Here is a 22,922-nt window from a genome sequence, read left to right on the forward strand (position 1 = left end):
AAGGATACGACCTGTAAATCGTTGATGTGCCAGCAAAATTCTCAGACCTGCCACCTCTGGCACGAGTGCCATAGATTCGCCATCTAGGGTTTACTGTATAAAGTGTTTATTGTTGAAAATTGTCTTTGTTTCCTGCCAGGAAAGCGCATTTAAAATCATAAGTGTGTGTGTTATTCTCAAGCAGAGCAGTTTATTTTCTGGTGAGTTACATACATATGTAATGCTTTTTTTTTTAATGTAAAACTTTATTTTTATTGTAATGGCACTAAAACTGCAACGAAAGGGAAAAAACCAACATTGAAGAAGAAATTCATTTCTCTCGAAGAAAAAATTAAAATCTTGGATCAGTTGAAAATTGGAGAAAAACCAGGAGTTGTTGCAAGGACTCTGAATTTAAATGAATCAACAATTCGAACAATCAAACAAAAGGAACATAAAATCCGAGAAAGTGTTATTGCTGGATCAACGGTAAGTGCAAAGCGCATTGCTCGTGTTCGCGATATTCTAATAGAAAAAATGGGGAAATCTCTAATGATTTGGATAGAAGATTGCACTCAAAAGAAAATTCCTTCGGATGGACACCTTATTAAGCAAAAAGCTCTCAAAGTTTATAAACATTTAAAAGAACTTGATCAAGATTCTTCAGAAGAAATCTCTCAGCATGGATTTTCTGCCAGTAAGGGTTGGTTCAAAAACTTTAAAAAGCAGTTTTCTTTGTATAATCTTAAAATCCAGGAAGAATCAGCATCAGCAGATGTTGAAGCTGCCTGGAAATACCCAGCAGAACTTTTAAAAATCATTAAAGAAGGTGGTTACAGTGCAGATCAGGTGTTCAATGCAAATGAATCTGGGTTATATTAGAAAAAAATGCCAAAACGTACCTATATTTCAAAAAATGAAAGAACAGCTCTTGGATTCAAAGTTTCCAAAGATAGAATTACTCTACTGTTTTGTAGTAATGCATCAGGTGATTACATGACAAAACCAATGTTTATTAACCGATCTGCAAATCCTCGTGCAATGAAAGGGCTCGACAAGTCCATCCTACGTGTTTATTGGCGGGCCAACAAAAAGGCATGGGTTACAGCTAGCATGTTTGAAAATTGGTTTTTCAAGTGTTTTGTACCCAATGTAGAAAGTTACACAAAGAAAAAGAATATGGACTTCAAAATTCTACTAATTTTAGATAACGCAGGCCACCCAACAAATTTAAGCCATCCAAATATTAAAGTAACTTTTTGCCGCCTAATACTACTTTACTTATTCAACCACTCGAGCAAGGAATAATATCAACATTTAAGTCATATTATATTCGGCGAACATTTCAATTAATTTTGGAAAAAATAGAATCTAATAATCCAAACATGATGCTGTCTCAAGCATGGATAGAGTTTTCAATATTGAATTGTGTAAAAATTATTTCTCTGTCCATTAAGGAATTACAGCCCTCTACGCTGAATGCTTGCTGGAAAAAAATATGGCCTGAAGCTGTAATGGAACAAAATTTTGTACCTCCAGTGGATGCCAAGCTACGTCGTATAATAAATGTTGCACACATTTTTGGTGGAGAGGGCTTTTGCGATATGGTTGAAAATGAAATTAGTGAATTAATTGATGGAGAAACAGATTTAAATGAGGAGGAACTGGTACAATTAATAGTGGTGTCGAATCAAATGGCAGGGAAAGTTCTGCTGAAGATTCTGATTGTGATGAATCTGTTAAAGAATTCAGTTTAAAGAAATTAGCAGAAGGATTGGACTTGGCAAGAAAGTTAGGAAGTTATTTTACGGATAATGATCCATCAATGGAGCACTCCGGAAAATTCACGAGACAATTTAATATTTGTTTAGCGCCATATTATGAATTTAATAAAAAATTGCAACATAGTGGAAAGCAAAGTCTTATTACTGACTTCTTGATGACTAAACCAGCCGAAGTATGCAATGAGAATTATGCAAATGATGCCCAAGAGATTTCAAGTGGTGATGACCTCCGGCCACTTAAAGAAATCTACAAAATGTTATTTCTGAAGACAGCGATGACGATTAAAATATGCGCTTTATTTTATTGTGTCTAAAACATTTATGCATTATGTGCAATGAAAGTTATGTAAAATTTGTAATTTTTATAATTTTATACTATGTATTTGTCATAGTTTATGTTTTCTTAACTTACATGAATTACCTGAATTAAATAAAAAATATTGTTTTTGTTGGATTATGTCATTGTTGTTTATATAATTAAAAAAAAAAAAACGATTTCGGAACCTAACCCTACTTTTTCTATGTGATCTATGTCTCATAACGTGATTTATATAACACGGCATTTCTATGGAACCTAACATTCGCGTTATATGAGGGTTACCTGTATATATATATATATATTTTTTTTTTTTCAGTTATATTTAAATTACTTCTATAACATGTTACTGCACGCATATTGAGATTCCATTGTAATCATGCACCCTGACTGTATGTTATTCTTAATATTGTTTGAACCACTGTACTGATAATGTCCCAAGATACTTGGGATGAAATATTTATGAATTAAATAGTCATTACTGTGGTTAGTACGTGTGTTTTTAGTGATGAATTCACCATAAGTTTCGTTATATAAAAAGAGACTTGTTTATGATGTTAGAAGTTTCGTCCATAATTAGTGCCACAAAGTCCGTTTGCTCGATCTCTTTCTTTATTACCTCCATAGCAACTGAGGTAATTGCAGCAATCAAGTTGTTCTGAATGGCTGAAGATGAACCTCTAAAAATAGAGGACTCCTTCAAATGAGTTGCCAAAAGAGGATCATACTGACTTATTAGATTAAGAAGTTGTACATAATTTCCTCTGTTTGCAGACGTCAGGGACTCGTCATGACCACTCAATGGTAGTTCTTGCTTTGATAAGTAATGGACAACATCTATTAAGCGGTTTCAGAATTTCGTGATTTTTTTCACCTTTTCATCATGCAGTACATCACTGACACATTTCTGTTCATCAAGCTGGTGATCAATTCTTGTTCTTCCGAAGCTGTTTAATTGAAGAAAACACTTAATATGATTAGCAGATTTTTCGTGCCTGGTAGTAGACAATGTTAAAGTGTTTAAGTTTCTAAAACCACTTTTGCACCATACCCCGTTATTACCAGAAAACAAGGCCAAGAAAACAGTTTATTCAATTTCTTCGATCCCGCTAACCAGTGGGTATTCTTGTACTGACCCTCACTGAACGAGCGAATATAGTCTCTGTTTTTTCCCCTGTGATGAGTTTTTAAATCTGGCAGTGACGGGCATGGCCTGCCATTCTTTACAGTATCACTTTTCTCCTGAACACTTCCGGGAAAAGGGATTTCTTAATAAACTGTCAATAACACACACTTCTAATGACTAATCTCAAAATTAACAGAAAACTAATAAATGCAGCAGTTTACATACACAGTCCCCCTGCAAAGCAGTTCACTTAAACATCATGCATACTTGTAAAGGCTTGCTGAAGCTCACTGGCTAGAGCTACTTTGACTACGTATGGCCTGTATTTAAGCAACAGGGTGAGACGACGTGGAGGGAGCGGAAATGGCTATGCACGTGAATGAAATCACAGTGCTGCAGTGAGGACCTGGAAGCTCACAACTGAACAAGCCAAGGTAGCTTGACTAGATGAGCAAGCATCGGCCTTCGATACACAACACAAAGCTCAATTATTGCCACACAGGCTTAAGATGTCATCTGTCTGCAAAAATAAAAGCCGAAATGGAATGCTTATAAATGCATGCATTTTTTAGGCTAATTGAAAAGATTAGATTATTAACAAATAAATATTACTTCTTTCTCAAGTAATGAGCTTGCACAGCAAGCATGGAGAATTTGCCCCTGTTCTTTACTTATGTGGGCATTTAGATGATCAAGACCTATTTCCTTCCTCATTATATTGTAAAGTTGATGATCTGTGAAGTCTGCATTTTTGATTCCAATGTTCATAAGTTTTTAGGGGGATGTGATCACTTTGGTAGCTTCTGATATTATTAATGAACTTTATGGTGGCAAATTTCTGTCTCTCTTCCAGCAGGTCAAGTGCACATTCCTGTCAAGCTCTGATGTTGTTAGTGGATGAGACTGCAACAATGGTAATCTTGGATGCTTTTCCTTGTACTTTGTCTAATTTCTCCTTTACTGATGAAGCCGAAGGTGACCAGATAGGTGCTGCATGTTCCCTTATTAGTGTAGTGTAAGTAGTTTTGAGAATTTTTGGCTTTGCACCCCAATTTGTTCCGCAAAGCCTTTTCAATATATTTAGTTTTTTTAGAGGTCTTTTGGAAGCGTCAGAGATGTGTTGAGCAAAACGTAATTCCTGATCAAGTATAATACCAAGGTATTTTGGATATATGACCTTTTCAATTAGCCTGTTGTTGATCATGACTGAGATTGTAGGAATGTCTATTTTTCCTGTCTGTACTAATGATGCTTAGTTTTGTTTTATCTGGGTTGATTTTGAGTTTAAATTCATCTGACCATTTTTCTTATCCTCTCATGGATTTGTTTAGAATCTCTTCCGATTCTTTAAGTTTATCACTAGTGTGCCAGATGGCTATATCATCTCTGTAGCAAGCTACGTAAGGATCAGCGATCAGTGATAAGAAGAATATCCACAGATTGTTCTGTGGACATTCTTCTTCAACTGTTGGAGGTTATAGTCCTTCAGGAATGCATCAGGTGTGTGTGGGGGGGGGGGGGGGGGGCTGCTCCACAAAACTGATTTGAAAGATGACTGGGAGTAGCAGGTTCAATGATTATGCAGTTTGACTGTAAAGAGATGTTGAGCAGTTGTTATTATCATCATCATACAGGTATCTCCATGGAGTCAGAAGACCCATTGTGGGAGATTCATTTATTCACATTTACTGATATATGGTAAAAGAAAATATGTTACATATGTATAGAATATTGTCGACTGGTATACAGCTATAATAGCTAATGACTACAGCTATTAGCTATTATAGCTGTATACCAGTCTACACTATCCTACAATATCCAACAGCTACAGCTATTAAATTAAAGATGCCAAGAAATTACATTCTTGGTTTAATCCTTTATCCAAGTGTAAGCAAACAAAGTTTGCACCTAAAGTATTTTCAGGACAGGGCACTCGTATATAGAAGCTAATGACTTCACATCACTTGCCTTAGTATCCCATAATGCAAAGCACATATCCTTACAGACATGTATAATGCTATCCATTATGGTAAGGGTCACTACCCAGACCGGTTTCGTCCTGAAAATACTTCAGGTGCAAACTTTGTTTGCTTACACTAGGATAAAGGATTAAACCAAGAATATAATTTCTTGGCATCTTTAATTTATAGTATAACCAAGTGGTAAAACTTCCAACAACTGTCTCTAATCCAGAGTATTGTGGCTACTCATATATGGAAATATGACTTCTGCATTACTTCAACCTTGGTATCTCCTCTTGGTCTGAGTAGTGATCCTTCCCATAATACTATGCATTATAGGAAGTTTGCTATCTCACACCAGATAGCCTCAAATGAACTGCCATCTGAATCCCTGACCCCCTTGATCTACTTCTACACTTTTTGGCTTTAATTCCTCTGCTGTCATTAGCAAAACCTCTCCTTCTGTCCTCTCTGAAGACATTATATCCCTTGCATTCCACTCCTATGACCATATCATCCTCAGTCAACCACATCTCACTAATGCCTATAACCTTTGAGCAAGTTGTGCTAACCAATGCCAAAAACTCCTGACCCTTATTTCGAATACTTCTGGCATCGGTTTACATAAACTGCAATACTGCCTTTAGCCCATAACATCCCTTACACCTTGTGTTACTTATTTCTCAAGCTCCTGTAGATCTGGTCAAAATAAGAGACATAATGGATGCAAGTTCTGCTGAATGGTGTCCATTGAAATATCTGTAGAAGAGACACAATGCAGAAACTGATCTTCTATGAGAAACTGACTGATGAGAGTCTGTAAGAGATGTCATTAATCCACTAAACTATCCTTTCTGAACAGCATCAAGAAATTTTAGGGAAGTCTTAGATATGCCACCCCAAACACGAGAGCAGTATTTCAAGGTCGGCCAGATTTGGGATTTATATAGAGTAAGTAACTGGTCAGAAGAGAAGTACATCTTGAGCTGAAAAGGATGCCAAGTTTTTTTGGAAACTGATGATGTTATAGGAGTGATACAGTTATTCCAGGAAGTTTGGATTGAGTCAGTCTGAGAAGAGATTTTGGTCTTGACTGCTGAGCTGAGCATTATCAAAGGTAAGTGGAGAAAAACAAGCACAACTATGTTTTGGAAGTATTCAAGGTGACTATGTTGTTTTAACCCCAATCAAGGATACCGTGGCAGTGTGTTGAGGACACTTATTACTGATGATCTTGATGCTTGAGATATTTGTGCATTGCAAGATTTATCCTAGGGGTGGGATGAGTGAAGAGTGCTATCTTCAGCAAAACTATGAATAGGGCTTGAATGAAGTTAATGAGAACAGGTCATTTATATAAATCAGGAAGAGGATGGGTGAAATGAAAGAGCCCTGAGGGACACCCACATTAACAGGTGAGATTAATTTGTTAAGAAGCCCTTGATGCCACATCCTATCAAAAGCCTTGGAGATGTGAAATGCAATGGCATAAGTTTTTTTAAATCTTTCTATGGAACACATCCAGAGGTGGGCGATATAAGCCAGGCAATCTGTAGATCCATATTGGTGAAATCCATACCGGTAGTTACTAATTAGATGGCAGTTTTCTGAGTGTCGATGAAGTTGACTGTTGATAACCTTCTCCATTACTTTGGACAAAATTGAGGTGAGAGCAATAGGCCAATAGTTTGATGATAGACATTTCAAACCTTTTTTTTAGGAACTTTTGTGCTGTAGGATGGATGCCAGCTGAGTACAATTTAGTGTATAGAGATAACAAACAGGTGTTAGTTGAGGAGCACATCTCTTGAGCACAGTATGTGGGATTTCATCAGACTTTCTGCCTTTATAGTATCAAGGTTTTTCAAGATTATTCTGATGTCTTTCTCTAGGCAAAGAAATAATCAGACATTACTTCGGCTATAAATCCGAATCAAGCAGCCTCCCTCTTGGCATCGTTGTAATGCCAGAGTATACAAAGTTGTGAATGGTTGAAGGAAGGACATTCTGCCAGCGATGAAATTTGGATGAGATTGTGATCTGAATTATCAAGAGGAGCAATCACCTGAGCAGAGTACATGGAAGGAGAACTAGTTAAGAAGAGATCCAGAGCATTGGAAGAGTGAAGAGGATTGTCTGCATTCTGGTAGGAAGATGAATTATCTCTTTTAATCATTGCTTGCAGCAAAAATCTCTGTCTCTCTACCTCTCTTTCATCTTGGTCAGTGAAATTCAAAAAAAGGGAGCCAGTTAGAACCATGGACATTAAAATCGCCAAGAAAGATGATCTCACTGTTGGGAAATATGAATTGAATGAAATTGAGCTTCGAAGATAAGAAGTCAGGAGGGTCAAAAAAGTGAGATTCTGGGCTAGACATCCTTTGGCAAGGAATATCAGGTTGCACAAAAGCATAAACACTTCCCTTATGGAAGAAGGAATCATACATGGTGTAATTTAGACAGTTAAGATGAGATTTGGTTGATGTGTTTATAGTAGAAATTTGAGGTTTCAGTTAGACAAAAAGCTCAGGTTCAGATGTATTGAAGGTGATGATGCATGTCATTTAAGTTATTGTTGATGTCACAGATATTCGTAAAAGCAAATATGGATGATATTTTTAAAGTTTTTGAAGCATTTTTTTTTTCTTTTGAAGGAGGTTTATTTTTTAGTTTAACTGCAGAGGCTATAATTCTTTAGGCTTACTTTCATATTTAAGGTCACCCATACAGAGAGCATTCAGTCTCCAAACCATAATGCAGCCTCAACAGTGCTCCTGCATACCATTATACAGCCTCTCTCCAGGCATGATCTTGCAGCGTAGATGGCAGCAAGATTATGCACTAGTGATTAGGAAGCCTCCTAAAATGTGTTACCATCTAGTTCATTCCCATAGCAGACAGCCTGCAGAGCTACTTTACTGCTATATCGTAGAAGATGGGGGGGGGGGGGGTACTGGATACCTGCAGTATGTTCAGCATGCCCTCAATATGTATTGCTTATGCTACATGTAGAGGGCTAGTGGAGGAGGGATTATGCAATGAATCACTTCTTTTGAAACCTCAAATATGAAAGTAAGCCTAAAGAATTAGTCTCTGCAGTTAAACTAAAAAATAAACCTCCTTCAAAAAAAAAAAAATTTCAAAAATCTTATAAGTAGTATGTATATCATTCCCGCTTGTTACTTTCTAGTAGTTCCATGTTTTTATTCATATATTTTATCAGACATACACACGCTTTCTTCCAGATGAGAAACACACTCAGTGGGATTTCATATGATTTGACCTCTGAATTGTAGACAGACTTGAGAAATAACATCGTGAGGAAGTGAACAGGAATTAATCAAAAATTAGTTTAAATAAAATTAAATGAAACCAGTGTGATTCATTTTTTAAAATTGTTTATGTCAGTGATAAGTAGTGAATAACACTGACTATTTTCATGATTTAGTGGTTGTGTATGTATATATACATGCATGTGTGTGTGTGTGTTAAAAATGCATACCCACAAGAGTGACTCTAAAATGAGTTTCCAAATTCCTTATTTAATAATCCTTTACTGGGTTGTTTGTGTTTCCAAGAGGTGTAGGTATTAGTCCTGTACAATTAACTTTTCATGACTAGTTTTTTATCAATAACTTCGAAATTGGCCTGTTATTTGTAAGATCTCTAACTTGATCAGCTCTCAAATTTCAATTTTCTCATGCATTCCTAACCACAGGAAATCAAGCTATATCTGTATCATACTTCTGCTGGAGGCTGCTTGCCAGGCCATTGAGAATTAGCTCTTGAAAAGATAAGTTTTATTTTTGTAGTAATTAGTGATATTCATTGCATTTTGGTAAAATTTTGTACATAGACTAGTGTAACTACATGATTGTGGAACTTGTGGGTTTGATGTAGGCATTTACTAAATTTTGAAGCTTGCAGTGAATGACAGCAAAATGGCTGTATGAATGAGATCTGCACACTGTGCAACATGAAAATCAAATGTAATTAACTGCATAGATTTTCAAGAATGGTTTGTTGCCATGAGTTCATCATGTATACAAGGTGGAATATGGCATGTGTTTGTAGAAAGGCTGAACAGCAGATGAGAGAAAGCGTAGGCATGTCAAAAGTATGATATGTTGTTGTTGTATCCACTGGTAAATGTGAAATCAACTAATGAAAGAAAGAAAGCATGATTGCGGTAGCAAAAGACTATATGAATCATGGAACAAAAGTGAATGACTCTACAGAAGTGAAGGAAAGGCCCTGGAATGAGGACATGAAAGAAATGAATGACAAATTGAGAAGAAACAACAGGGCAGCAGCAGAAAATGTGATTGGCAGGTTTGCAAGATTTAACAAACGAGTTGATCAGAATGAGAAATGGAATGAAGAATGAGGCACTGAGATTAAAAGTTTGATGAGTAGGAATGAAAGAGTGCAAAAGGATAGAATGAAGGAAAGTAGAGAAAAAAGGTGGTGAATGACTCAAGCAGAAGCATTGTATAGAGATTCCATTGTTAGAGATGTGGTAAATAAGAGGGTCTACAAGGTCTGTTTTCCAACAGAAATAAATAAGTAGGATAGTTAGTAGTGGTTGTGGGAACAAATGATTTTGCTGGACATCAGGAGGTTTATTGAGGAGAATGAAAGATTAGTGTGGTAGGAAAGGTGAGTTTGTTCATGAATAGTATGTTGGGAGGATGCATATAGAGAAAAGGAGTGGATTTTGTAAATGCATGGATGCATTTGAAGGAAGGATGGATTTGTACAAAAGTGATGAGTTCCATTTAAATAGATTTAGTGTGAATCAAACTGAAGAGACTGTTGCTAGAGGAAAGTATAATGAGTAAAGTAGGAGTTATATGAGAATGAGAAATTAAATAAGCCTGATATCACTAAGGCAATAGGACTTGATGACATATTCCCACATGTCTTTAGAAAACGTTCTAGGGAGTTAGCAGGAGACTTGGCATAACTGACACCCCCCTCCTTCCACATGTTTCATGTGTGTGTGTGGGGGGGGGGTGTCAGTTTTTTTTTTTTTTTTTTTTTTTTTTTTTTTTTTTTTTTTTTTAATTCACTATAGTCAACCTTTCTCTATAACAAACTATATTTCTGATCTTATGGCAGTATCTGTTGTATTAGGCGTTTTATTTCTTCTCTTAATCAACTACTTGTGTAACATATTCCCTGGAGGTTTTATATTTCTCTCCTTGTAATAGACTATGAAATTATTATTATTATTATTATTTCGGGCTACTCCAGGGAGTCCTTAGACTCATCAAGGGAGGCCCTAAGCATCAATCTTGCAGTAAAGGTCATGTTATCGTTCATAGGTAGAGGTCGTGTTATCAATACTATCACAGGATAGTATTGAGAGAGAGAGGTGAAATAATGTTGATATTAAAATTGTATTGTGCTTTTATAAAACTTTGACTGAAGAAATAATGATTTTATGATTTTATCATTATCTTACAGGTTTGTATAGTTTTAATCAAAATGTGCAGTATTTTCAATTTGTGTATTTTAAAATATAGCATGCTTGATGATTACGTACACTCAGCAGTTTTATGCTATGAGATAAAGAAATATTGAGGTGATAGTATAGTCACACTGACTTTGAAGTTAGAAGCTTTTACAAGGAGAGTGGGACTAATCTGTCATATTTGTGTTGTTGAGCCTTCATAGGTGAGCCAGTATCAACAGTGCCCTTTGGATGGAAAGATTGGGTTCAGATCCTATCTAGAATGCAAATAAATGTTGTTGGATCTTTTCAACTGAAGATGAATTAGCGGCGGTCTAATATGGAGGTGCAGAATTTTTCATCCTGCAAAACAGGCAATGAATCTGGCCGGAAGAATACATGAAAATTACAGACATAGCAGACAATGCACATAGGGTTAACCACCCTAGAATGTTGACATTGTTTATTGTGGTTTCTCTGTTTTGCGCAGTGGGAATGTTTTCTACTTTTACACAAGTTCTATTGATACAACTTCCTCTCAGCCTTAAGCCAGTTGGTTCCAATTAAGTCCCAAAATAAAATTTTGGAAGATTTTGCTGAGCAAAAAAGCATGAAAAATTTCTTTATAATTAATGTCTTTTATGTAAAAGTATAATCGGTAAATAAATTATTTAATTTTTAATATGATTTAATAGCATATATTCCAGATATCTAATTATCTTAAATTGGGGGTCCTTCCAGAATGAGCCTAGTATGGCTATGCATTTGCTACAGCTGGACTGCTTACACAGTTAATGTTTTAGTGTTCTATAACTGTTTAGGAATTTTAGGTTGTTGTTGTGTAGTAGGTATGAAATATTCTAATTAAAAGGAAATATCATGAGGATGATATATGAGTGTGTAAGATAAGATAACAGTGATATACGACTCATTGCTTAATATGAGGGATTTCATTGTCAGACATCTGATAGCAGCATCATCATCATCAGATAATACACTGGAAAAGACAAGAAGAAGAAGAAGATAAACTTTGACAACTTAGAAAAAAGTCACTTTAAAAAAAAAATTCCAAAGATTGTTAAGTAGTTAATGTGTCTAGCACACTTACTTTATGCAGTGCATTGATAGTGGATGGCATGAGCTCTCTGACTTACCTCTTTCAGAATGTTTGGCTTATAAAAAGTCACATATACTGATATTTTATTTCAAAATTCCTATCATTTTGTGAAAAATAGTTCTAGAATTCCAGTATGTTATTGTGACATTTTCGTCAACTTGATGTCATGTGAATATCATTCACAAATATATCTGGAAAGGAAGCCACTCTTACTTAAATGAACTGTTTCCAGCTGATACGTTTATACACAGCCCCAGCAGAAAGGCAATATATAACTAGAGCTTGAAAAATATGCTCATGTTCTCATCCATGATATGTGAAGAAGAAAAAAAAAAAAGAGAGAAATGAGAAGAGGAATTTCAGTTGTCAGTTTTATTAACACAGTGTTAATTCTATGGCATGTTTTATTTCATAAAGATTTTGTGCTTTTACTTATGTTTGTCTTTTTATTTTACTAATTAACTCATAATTTAATTAGTGATCATCAGTATGGATTCTATCATTCCTGTTCTTCAGCAGACCGCCTTGCTAATCTTATAAACCTTTGGACATAGGCCATGAAAAAATCTAGAGAAACTCACGTGAATGCTCTTGATATTTCCAACGCATTTGATTGAGACTCACATTACAACCTTCTTACCAAATTTTTTGGATTGCTATTGTTTTCTTTGGTTGTATTTCCATATTCTTAATTCCCTTTATTGTTGACTACAATAATAAATGAAAGGGATTATTGTGAGGTAGTGAAGTACTCCACAACATTGATAAAAAAAAATAAATAAAACCATGAATCTGTTAAATAATATTACAAGCTGGCCTCTGAAAACTTTGTCTCAGTTAAAATTTTTTTACTCACCATGGGTGATTTAAGGTCTGTAAATAAACCTGGAGCCCTGTTGTGCCACCCCATTGTGGATGCCATAAATTGTTCTGCCTCTGAACTTGCTAAATATGTGGTATAAAAACACACACAAAAAAAAACACATTAGCAGGATGTGTATATTATCTTTTCACTAATGTCCCAGTGAATGATTCACTAGAGTTCCTCTCCAAAATATCCCCCCTCCCCAAGCATTTGCAAACTTGAAGCACTGCCTTAAATTGGTATATTTTAGCTGGAATAACCAGCTCTGTGCAGCAGTAGGCTCCCCACTTTCACCCCCATTACTGATTACAGATTTTTAAATGAAATCCTTGGAAACATCATCAAATTCCTACCTCGTACCCTCAAGGGGTGTACAGGATATGATAGCACTGCCTGAAAAATTTACATCATTACTAACTTCCTATCTACAATTTTCCTCCAAATCAGTCTGTTACTTGTCAAGACTCCAACATTATCAGATCTTATATTTCTATTGTCTAAGGTACTTTTTACCATATCAATCCACCTATATCTTGATCTTCCTCTGGGTCATCTTCCTGCCAACCTGGCAGAGAACTTGTTTTGCTAATCTTTCCTCGCCCATTCTGTTTAAGTGACCATACCACCTGAGATTAGCTCTGCTAACGCATTCCTTGATGCTGACAATGTCAAGTTCTTTCCTAATATCCTTGTTTTTAATATGATATTGTTATTGATACCATCTGTTCGTGCCTCTAATCTTTCTCAGGACTCTCATATCTGCAGTCTCTAGTCTTTGGTCAAGTGTTTACTCTCAGATCCATAAATTAAAACTGGTTTGAACACTGTCTTCTATATAGCTAATTTAGTATTCCGACTAATTTCTCTCTTATTCCATTTGAACTTATTCAATTGACTTCCTACCATACCAGTTTTGTTGATTCTGTTGTCTTTTTCCATATTTAATTTACCATCTTCAGTAAAAATCGTGCCTAAGTAGCTGAAATGTTTTACTTGTTCCACAGGTTCTCCATTCACAACGCAGTTGACATTTTCAACGATTCTGCCTAATTTCATTGTCTTTGTCTTTTTATTGCTGACCTTCATACCATATCTATTACAACAGTTATTCAATTTAGTCAGGGAATCTTGCAGACTTGTAGCAGGTTTATTTAGAAGTATAACATCGTCCGCATAAAGCAAAGAGCTGACATTAACATCTACAATCTTGATATCATGTTTAATACCACTTTCCTTCATAATGTGATCCATATAGATTCTAACTGCTAACTTACAACTCAAATAATGACTAAGTATTGCTTGATATAATACCCCATTGACACCATATAACTGTAGCATACTCCCTTGGCACCTTGTCATATGCCTTTTCCAGATCGACAAAACTTAAATACAGATCTTTGTTATATTCCTATGAGTTTTCAACTATTTGTCATAAAGTGAAGATCTGATCCTGATAGCCTCTATTTGGCCTGAATCCAGCTTGTTCTCCACAATTCTTCTCAACCTTTTCTCAAGTATACTTGCATAAATCTTACCAGGAACACTCAGGGAAATACCTCTGTAATTCTCACATTCAGTTTTATTTCCCTTTTTATACATTGGTACTATGAGAGCTCTACTCCAATCATCGGGAATTCGTCCCTCTGTCGAGGCCTTTTGAATTATGCAGTGCAGCCACTGTAAGACTTTTATACCACCATACTTCAGCATTTCTGTTCGAATATCATCTACTCTTGCTGCCTTTCCATATTTCAAGCCTTTGATGGCTTTTCTACTTCAAGTATGGATATGTATTCCTGACTGTATGCCTGTTGAGTGTCTTTTACCACTGTGCTACCACTGCTTGTTTCATTTAGCAATTTTGGAAGTAGTTATACTTCAAGGATGCATCCTTGGAAACATTAGCACTAAATTCAGCTTGCCCCCATCCCTTTTCAAGCCCATTATATGATTGAGGTATATAGATGATTCCTTTGACATTTGGCTACATGGCCTACAGGCTCTTACTTCTTTTACAGTTTCTCAACAATATCTACTTCCAAATTTTATTGTTGAAGAGGAAAGAGAAAGGGCTGTTGCTTTCTTGGATACGACAGTTACAAGGCAGTCAGATGGGTCACAGACAGATATCTACGTGCCACTTCAGAATATCATCCTGCCCCCAAAAAATTGGAATTTTCCCAATTTTAGCCTTCAGGACAGTGTGATTTTCTTCCCAGGACAGCATTTCATCTGGAACAACAGACTCTGCCTTACATCATTAGATCAGAAAGGTTAAAATAATAATAATAGTAATCCTTTCCCCCATCACCTCCAGAATATAAACGATTCTATATCCCTACCCCATTAAATGTACAACAGATAGGCTATGCTTGCTTCTAAAACAATGCAAAAAAACTCTACATATCTCTGAACAATGCTTCTACCTTTCTGAGATAAACCATTGGCCACCAGGATCCACTCTCCTTCCCAGTTATCTACACTATCCTCTGTTAGTCTGGGATCAAATATCTTGGACAGACAGGATACGGACCTCCTCTGTAAGAAGAAAAGGACATAATATATTATGTATGAGCAACCTAAAATGGAATGGCACAACATGCATTGGATGAAGACCATTTTATCAAGTGTAATAAAGCCAGACTATTACAAAGATCTCCTGTTTCAAATCATAGACTGTTTTGGAAGGGGCATAGGTTCTACAGAACCCAGTGAATTGCAATAGAACTGATGGTGTAATCTGATGATCTCCTTAGGCACACTACCATGTGCAGTAATCACAGAAGATCGCCACTTAGATTGCCACTGTCACTCTCAATATGCATGCCTATTCTTGAAATCAATTCATTCTCAGTCTACAAAGTGCTACTTTGAGCTGGTGAAACATTGGCATGTAAATAATTAATTTAGTTAATCAATTATTTGTTTTCATCTCATTTGCACATAGTTATTCATTCCAGAAACTTTAGCATGAATCAGTTTTCTTTGGTCATTTATTGTATGCCATAATTGATTGTTCCTTCTCACCTGATTTTTTCCATTAATGCTGGAGTATTCCAAGCCTCTGTGCCTTCACCTGCACTTTTCCTTCTATCCATTGATGCCCTCCTCTCATTAACATCCAGTTCTGTTCATAGCTTTGCTAGTGGTAGTACTTTCCTTTTCTTCATATATGAAACCTTGTTGTGCTCAGATAACTCAAACTTCGAGATTTCCTGGATAATGCTTTTAATATGTTCTTGTAGCCCATTTTAAATAGGGCAAAGATCATTTAGTCAATTTTTAAGGGCTATCAAAATGTTTTACAGTCCTCTTATTTCCCAGGAGAAATGCCATATCTCACTCCTCTCTCTCTCTCACACACACACACACTTTGATGATAGTTTTCTACTCACCATCCAAGGTCAACACTCTCTTCTTGGATTGACTTTCACATCTATCCTGGCATAAACAGATCATATCCATAACTCTTTGTCTCAAAAGATAAAAATAAAATCAACCCAAGAAGAGAGTGCTGAAAAATACCTATAGAAGATATAATACAGAAATAGAGCATCTATGAGAAAGTAGTTGGAGGAGAAAAGGTTATCAATTACACAAACAGGTTTTTTCTGGATACAATCATACATTCAGAAAAGTTTCTGGTGTGCCATTCCAGATGTGGAATACTATTTTAAAGTAGGGCAGATTTGAGATATGTATTTTTTTTTTTTTTTTCAAAACATTACTTCTTTTCTGCTCAACTCCTAACATTTTATACACCTCAAATCCATCCTATTAAAATAGTATCCCACATCTGGGATGGCACAGCAGAAACTTGTCTTAGAATGTATGATTGTATCTAGAAAAGACCTGTTTGTGTAATTGATAACCCTTTTCCCTCCAACTACTTTCTCACAGATGCTCTGTTTCTGTATTATGTCATCTATAAGTTAATCTATAGGTGCTCATTTGAACTGGCCACCTCTGTTTCTAGTTATTACAGTTGTTGTATTGAACTTAACATGACTGTGCCCCAGGTTTTTGGCAGATTAATGCAGCCATAAAGTTAGGAGAATGCTTCATGGTCATTGCTGATTCTGAAAAGAATCACTTATAATAACTTCTATAATAATGCATTGGTTTCCTTCCATCAAATGATGTGTGAAGGAGTATCCAGAGTGTAGTCTGCCAGTCCCTTGCCATCATGATGGTAGCAGACGTAAATTATATTCTTGTTTAATCCTTTACCCTAGTGTAAGCAAACAAAGTTTGAGCATGAATTATCTTCATCACTATGTTATTTGTATATATACGAGGAAAGTCTGGAAAGGTATGATAAACACCTAGAACAAAAATTAATTTTATGTCTCATATATATATATTGGAGAAGAAAAAGAACAAATTATTACAATTTAATGAAACATGGGGTTACGGGGTTTTAAGATATGTTCTTTCTTGTGGTTATATCAGTTGCTTTAATATCATTTTTGTTCTAGGTGTTTATCAGAACTTTCCAGAAACCTCCCCCCCCCCCTGTAGAGGCTGTTGACATCACATCAATTGCCTCAGTATCCCATAATATTAAACACACTTCCTTTCAGATGTGTCTATTGTATATTGAACAGTAAAGTGAACAGCTTCTGTATACAAGTAGCTTACTTGTAAAAATAATTCATACTCAAATTTTGTTTGTTACAACAAGAAAACAATTTCTTGGCAGATATAATTTACTTTGTAACCACATGAAAAAACTTTCTACAACGATCTCTGATCCAGAGTATTTTAATAATAAAGTGATAATACATCTTTTTCGCTACTTGCATATGGGAAAATATATGACTTCTGCATTAATTCAACCCTGGTGACTTACTGTGTCTGGCTCCTCCTACTGGACCTCAACAAAGGTTGAAACTGGTCTGGGTACTGACCATCCTATAATGCATAGCAATATACACATACAAAAGGAAATGTACATTATGGGATAAGGCAATTAATGTGAAGTCAAAGCTTCTATATATAAGTAGCCTTCTCGTGAAGATATCTCATTCTTCTCAAACTATTTGCTTACACTTGGGTAAGGGATTAAACAATATAATTTCTTGGGAGGTAGCAAATATATTTCTTCTGTTCTCCAAAGTGGATGTTAATGGATCTTCCTATCTGTCCATAGTAGATCAAGTTACAATTACAGGGCACTTCATACAATCCTGGATGCGCTAGAGGACAGAGTTAGCCCCTAGAAGAACAGATCAGAGGTGCTTATTTAACCTGTGGTTTGGAATCCTTGAAATGCTAACTCATAGATGCCAGACTGTTTGTTCGAATGATGCATTCTTCGCTACAATGGCTACAGTTCCTGCAAAATAGAAAAAATACTATGGTGCCTCTTCTACTCCCCCACCCACCTCAAAACAAAAAAAAATCAGAACAAAGCACCTATTCTATTTATGCAATGTACATCTGAAAAGAAAAAAGCCAGAGTACTAATAAAGTATAACCTTCACACTACATTCAAATGACACATAAAATTAGCAACTCGGATCTACTGAGGAAAAACTCTATCCTCTACCACATCCTGGAGTACATGAAATGTCCTGGAGTACATGAAAAGATCTGTACATCCACCTTGGGATAACACAAGAAATGCATTTGCCACCACCATTTTGTTAAGGGACTGGTTGTCTACACTTTGAACACCCTTTCATGCAGAATTAGTTGGAAGAAAACCCACATGCTATATAAAAGTCATTACAGATCACAGAAACTATTTTTAGAGTCAGCTATGGGGCATTCTCTTAACCTTAACAGGCTACATTAATCTGCCAGAAATTTGGGCAGCAGCCAAACACAACAACTGTAATAAGTTCTGTACAACATCAGAGGTAGCCAAATTAGGACCTTAACATTTTTTTTCCATTAGAATTTGGATTGTTTCACTTATCGATTGTTACAAGTACTTGTGCTCTATGGATTTTGGTTTCAAATCCATTTAAATATAAACTACTTAACATCTTCATAGATGTAGCATTTTTGTGTTGCAATACCATTAAAAAAAGTTAACATTCAACACCTAAGCCTTCTACAAGAAAGAATTGTAACTCCATTCAATGTCTGATTGCTTAACAGCATGCTGAATATACACAACTGATACAGATACAATATAGGGAAATATATCTGTTGTGTAAAGTGGATCATCCTGAATTATTATACTTTTTAAATATGCAATCAGTACATATCATACCATGCAGGGGCGTGCCGGCAATATGTGCGATGCACACAGGCACCAGGATAGTAAAGGCGCCAAAGATTTGGTATGATATTTTAAATAAAGTGAATTTTGTCAGCAAAATACTACAGTCTTCATCTATGAATCTTCAACTTTCTTTAGATGCATTGAATGATCTAAATCAATTTTTAAATTATTATAGGTCTGATGAAACTTTCAAAGAAATTGTAGAAAGCTCAAAATTAATTGCAGTAAAATTTGATGCAGAATCTGTATTTTGTAGTAGTAGACTACAAAATACAAAATTTTCACTAAGGCGATGTAAAAAGACAACACAATTTGATTACGAACATGAAAATTAAAATATAGTAGATCCTGAAATTTCATTTAAAGTAAATTTCTTTTCTCTGCATAATAGATCAAACATTAGAATCTTTGCAGGAAAGATTTACTTTATTAAAAGAACATATGAATTAATTTCAGTTTTTGTATTTGTTAAGTACTTCACAAAATAAAGAATATTTATTATCTTGTTGTAAACGTTACGATAAAAATTAACACGAGAATCATTCAGACATTGATGCAGACGATTTATGCGAAGAAATTTTACACTGTCAACCATTTATTTCTAATTTTAAAAACGATATATATCAGATAATTCAGTATATTTATTCAAACGACTTAATCAGTTTATCCAAACTTGACAATTGCTCTTCGGATTCTTTTGCCATTACCGGTATCTGTAACATCTGCAGAACAGTCCTTTTCTAAACTTAAAATTATTAAAAACTACTTGCGCTCCACAATGGCACAAAACAGATTTTCAAATCTTGCCATTATATCAATAGAGTCAATATTTTGGATCAACTTGATATACATGATATTATTCGAGAATTTTCATTAATGAAAACTAGAAAAGTTCAATTCACTAAGCGATTTTTCTTTCTGTTTAAATATTTATTTACCTTACTTAAATTAAGGGGATATTAAATCCCGCATAGTTTTAAAACCGAATAAGAAACTCAAAGATCGGAATCAGAGAGTTTCTTGCCGATTATAGTAAACTATAAAGTATTGGCGACACTAGCGTTAGCCAATGCAAGTGATCCTAGTACGTAGTACAGTACCGGGCAACTCGTGGCAGAAGTGGAGGAAGTTCAGATCGCTATTCTTAGGTATTTTCCATAATGTAAAAACACACTTCCTAGGAAATGGTCTTGGTAGTGACCTCCCTCCATAATGTAATAACAGCATACATTTCCTAGGAAATGTGTTTTTACATTATGGAAAATACCTAAGAATAGCGATCTGAACTTTTGCCACGAGTTGCCCCGTACTGTACTACGTACTAGGATCACTTGCATTGGCTAACGCTAGTGTCGCCAAGACTTTATAGTTTACTATAATCGGCAAGAAACTCTCTGATTCCGATCTTTGAGTTTCTTATTCGGTTTTAAAACTATGCGGGATTTAATATCCCCTTAATTTAAGTAATGTTTTCATTGCCGAAATGAAGCTTATTAGCTCTTTATACTTAAGTAATTTATTTACCTATTTCTTTACCCAATAAAGTTTAATATGTTCCTCTTTTATATACTTGTAAGTTTATATGTTTCTTATTTATACCTATACAAAGTACAAATGACAAAGTGATTTTCTTGCCAAATAAAATATAGTTAGTTTAATTTTGTACCAAAAAATATTTAATATTTTTGTTTTTATAAAACTATATAAGGTACAATTCGCAAATGATTTTCTTGCCAAATAACATAAATTACTTTATTTTTTTCCAAATTATTTTTGTTGTTTTTGTTTTTGTACCTTTCTTGTATGTTTATTGTTTTTTATACATTTTTTTTGTAATTTCTGCTTTTGGTTCAATAAACTTATAATTAATATATTTTGTATTTCATTTTTACTCACTGATACGTTTTTATAAAGTGATTTTTTTATTGGGGGGAGGGGTAATAGGGGTGCCAATTAAAGTTTTGTACACAGGCGCCGAACACTACTGCCACACCCCTGATACTATGTTGTCATATCATGCAATGTAACAGAATTATACTGCTGAAAATGACAGCAGTATAATTTTTGTAAAGAAAAAGAACTAGTTGAATAAAAGCCAAGGAAATGCCTTAAAGTGAAAAAGGAATGAAATTCAAGACCATCTACACAGAATTTCAACTTATAAGAGATTTAGTATTTCCTGTAGGATATTTCTAGCCAAAGTGAAGATGTATATTTGCATATAAGTACATGTATATAGTTATGTATTATATAATTATGTATGTTTGATTTATAGATGTGAAACAGGAACATTATTTAATAAACATTTGCTTCCAATGTTTATCCTTTTCATTTTATGTTAATACTAATTGTTACCAACTTCTATAACCTATGTAAACATATGAAATAAATTACTATTAGTTCATTATTCCATGTGTTTGCTAAAGTGTGTTTTGCTGAACTGTTTTAAAAAACTTCCATGCTAGAAAATAATGTAACATTTAATCATATTACATTTTGTAAGAGTCATTATTATCACTTCCTCCTTTTTTTGGTTGGCCAAGCAGTTAGCGTATCTACTCTCCATCCAAGAGACTGCAGGTTTGAATCCCACCAAAGGCATGGATGTTTGTGATTGTCCTACTAACCAATTACCATATGTACTGTTGTGACCTGTGTCCTGGTGCAATATGACCCTTGATGTCTTTGCACCATAAAAAATTTTTAAAAGCAAATTTCAAAAAAGATTTTTTCCTACAAGTTTTGGTATCATAGAGAATTCTTCAGTTAGTTTCCTAACTGGGATTGGGAATATTTTGTAAACTGCTTAATGAAAATTGTTTTTTGGTTCATGTATTTAAACTTTCTTATAGACTCTGTCTTACATATTTGGGGATACCTATTTTGTATGTTATTGTCACATGCTGTTACAATTTCATGGTCATGTCAGTAAAGTAGATACCTCAGTATTGACAATTCTTCTCCATTCTCCCCATTCTTTTTGAAATGAAGTACAGTGCGAATGAAGTAATAAAACTACAGACAAGAGTTTGTAATTTAATATACTTTTGTATGAAAAATCATGCTAATCAAATAATAAATACTTAAATTATATCATATAGCTTTACTAATTAGAATCAAGTATCTCATTTTCTCTATCTGAGGAATTCAGTATAAGGCCAATTGTTTAATTAAGTGATTAGATGTAACAAATTTCTGAGGTATATATATAAAGTTGTTTATAATATAGTTTTACTTGCAGGTGATTTAAAATTAATCTTGCTATGCAGCTGCAGTTTAGAAAAGTAAACTGCATTTTTTAGAATCTATTACTTACAGAATTTTCATAAAATGGCACTCTTTATGGTATTAATCATCTCAGATATTATAATTTTGTGATATACTTTTTTTATGAAGGATGCATATCCTAAAGGAGAAATTTTTTTGGGCTACTGTGGAGATGGATATTTAGTCAAAACTGGAATTCCTTCAGGAATCAAAGAACAAGGGTTCCCATTCTCTTTGTATACGCCAGATCGGGTTTTTGTACTCAGTGCAGATATAGAAGAAACCCGTTTTCAGTGGATAATGTGTCTGCAGCATGCAATAAATAGGGCTCTTACTCCTCAGGATAATATTAGTAAGTTTGTGAAGTAGAAAAGAAATGATTGAATTGTTATAAATGTAATTCAGGTGTTTTCTCTCAGAACTTTAGTGCCATTAATATCAGTATTTTTTGTGTTATGCTGCATGTGATTTCTCATAGACTTGCATGATGCTGCATTTTTTTAAAAAATTGCGTATCATGCCAAGCTAAACATGCTTGTTTGTCTGTGTATTAATTTCTATTTATTCTTTTCTTGGTTTAAAATATTAATAACAGGTTTAATAATTATCTGACATTCATGTGATCTGATGGAAGTGATTACAATTTAGTTTTGAGTAGAATAAAAATGAGTAACATGTTAAAAAAAAAAAAGAGAGAAATATACAGATATTTCTTTTAAAAAATCAAAACTGAGCAGCTTTCAGAGGTTAACTTTCCAATTTTAGATTCAAATGTATAAATATTATTGAAGAAAAAATGAAAGAGAAAAAGAGAATG

General features: G+C 34.7%; 1 protein-coding gene across 1 annotated transcript in view; it reads left to right on the forward strand.

The window, feature by feature from the left end:
* The window catches only part of LOC150103020 (arf-GAP with dual PH domain-containing protein 1-like), a 132,426-nt gene that overhangs the window by 90,248 nt on the left and 19,256 nt on the right, over positions 1-22,922 (forward strand). The window contains exon 6 of the mRNA XM_090398053.1: positions 22,235-22,457. Coding sequence (XP_090254179.1) covers positions 22,235-22,457 — 223 coding nt within the window. The remainder of the gene's footprint in view (positions 1-22,234; positions 22,458-22,922) is intronic.

The sequence above is a fragment of the Typopeltis vanoorti genome, chromosome 9, assembly GCF_054136105.1.
Source record: "Typopeltis vanoorti isolate ZY-2024b chromosome 9, IOZ_Tvanoo_1.0, whole genome shotgun sequence".
In the NCBI taxonomy this organism is placed as follows: Eukaryota; Metazoa; Arthropoda; class Arachnida; order Uropygi; family Thelyphonidae; genus Typopeltis; species Typopeltis vanoorti.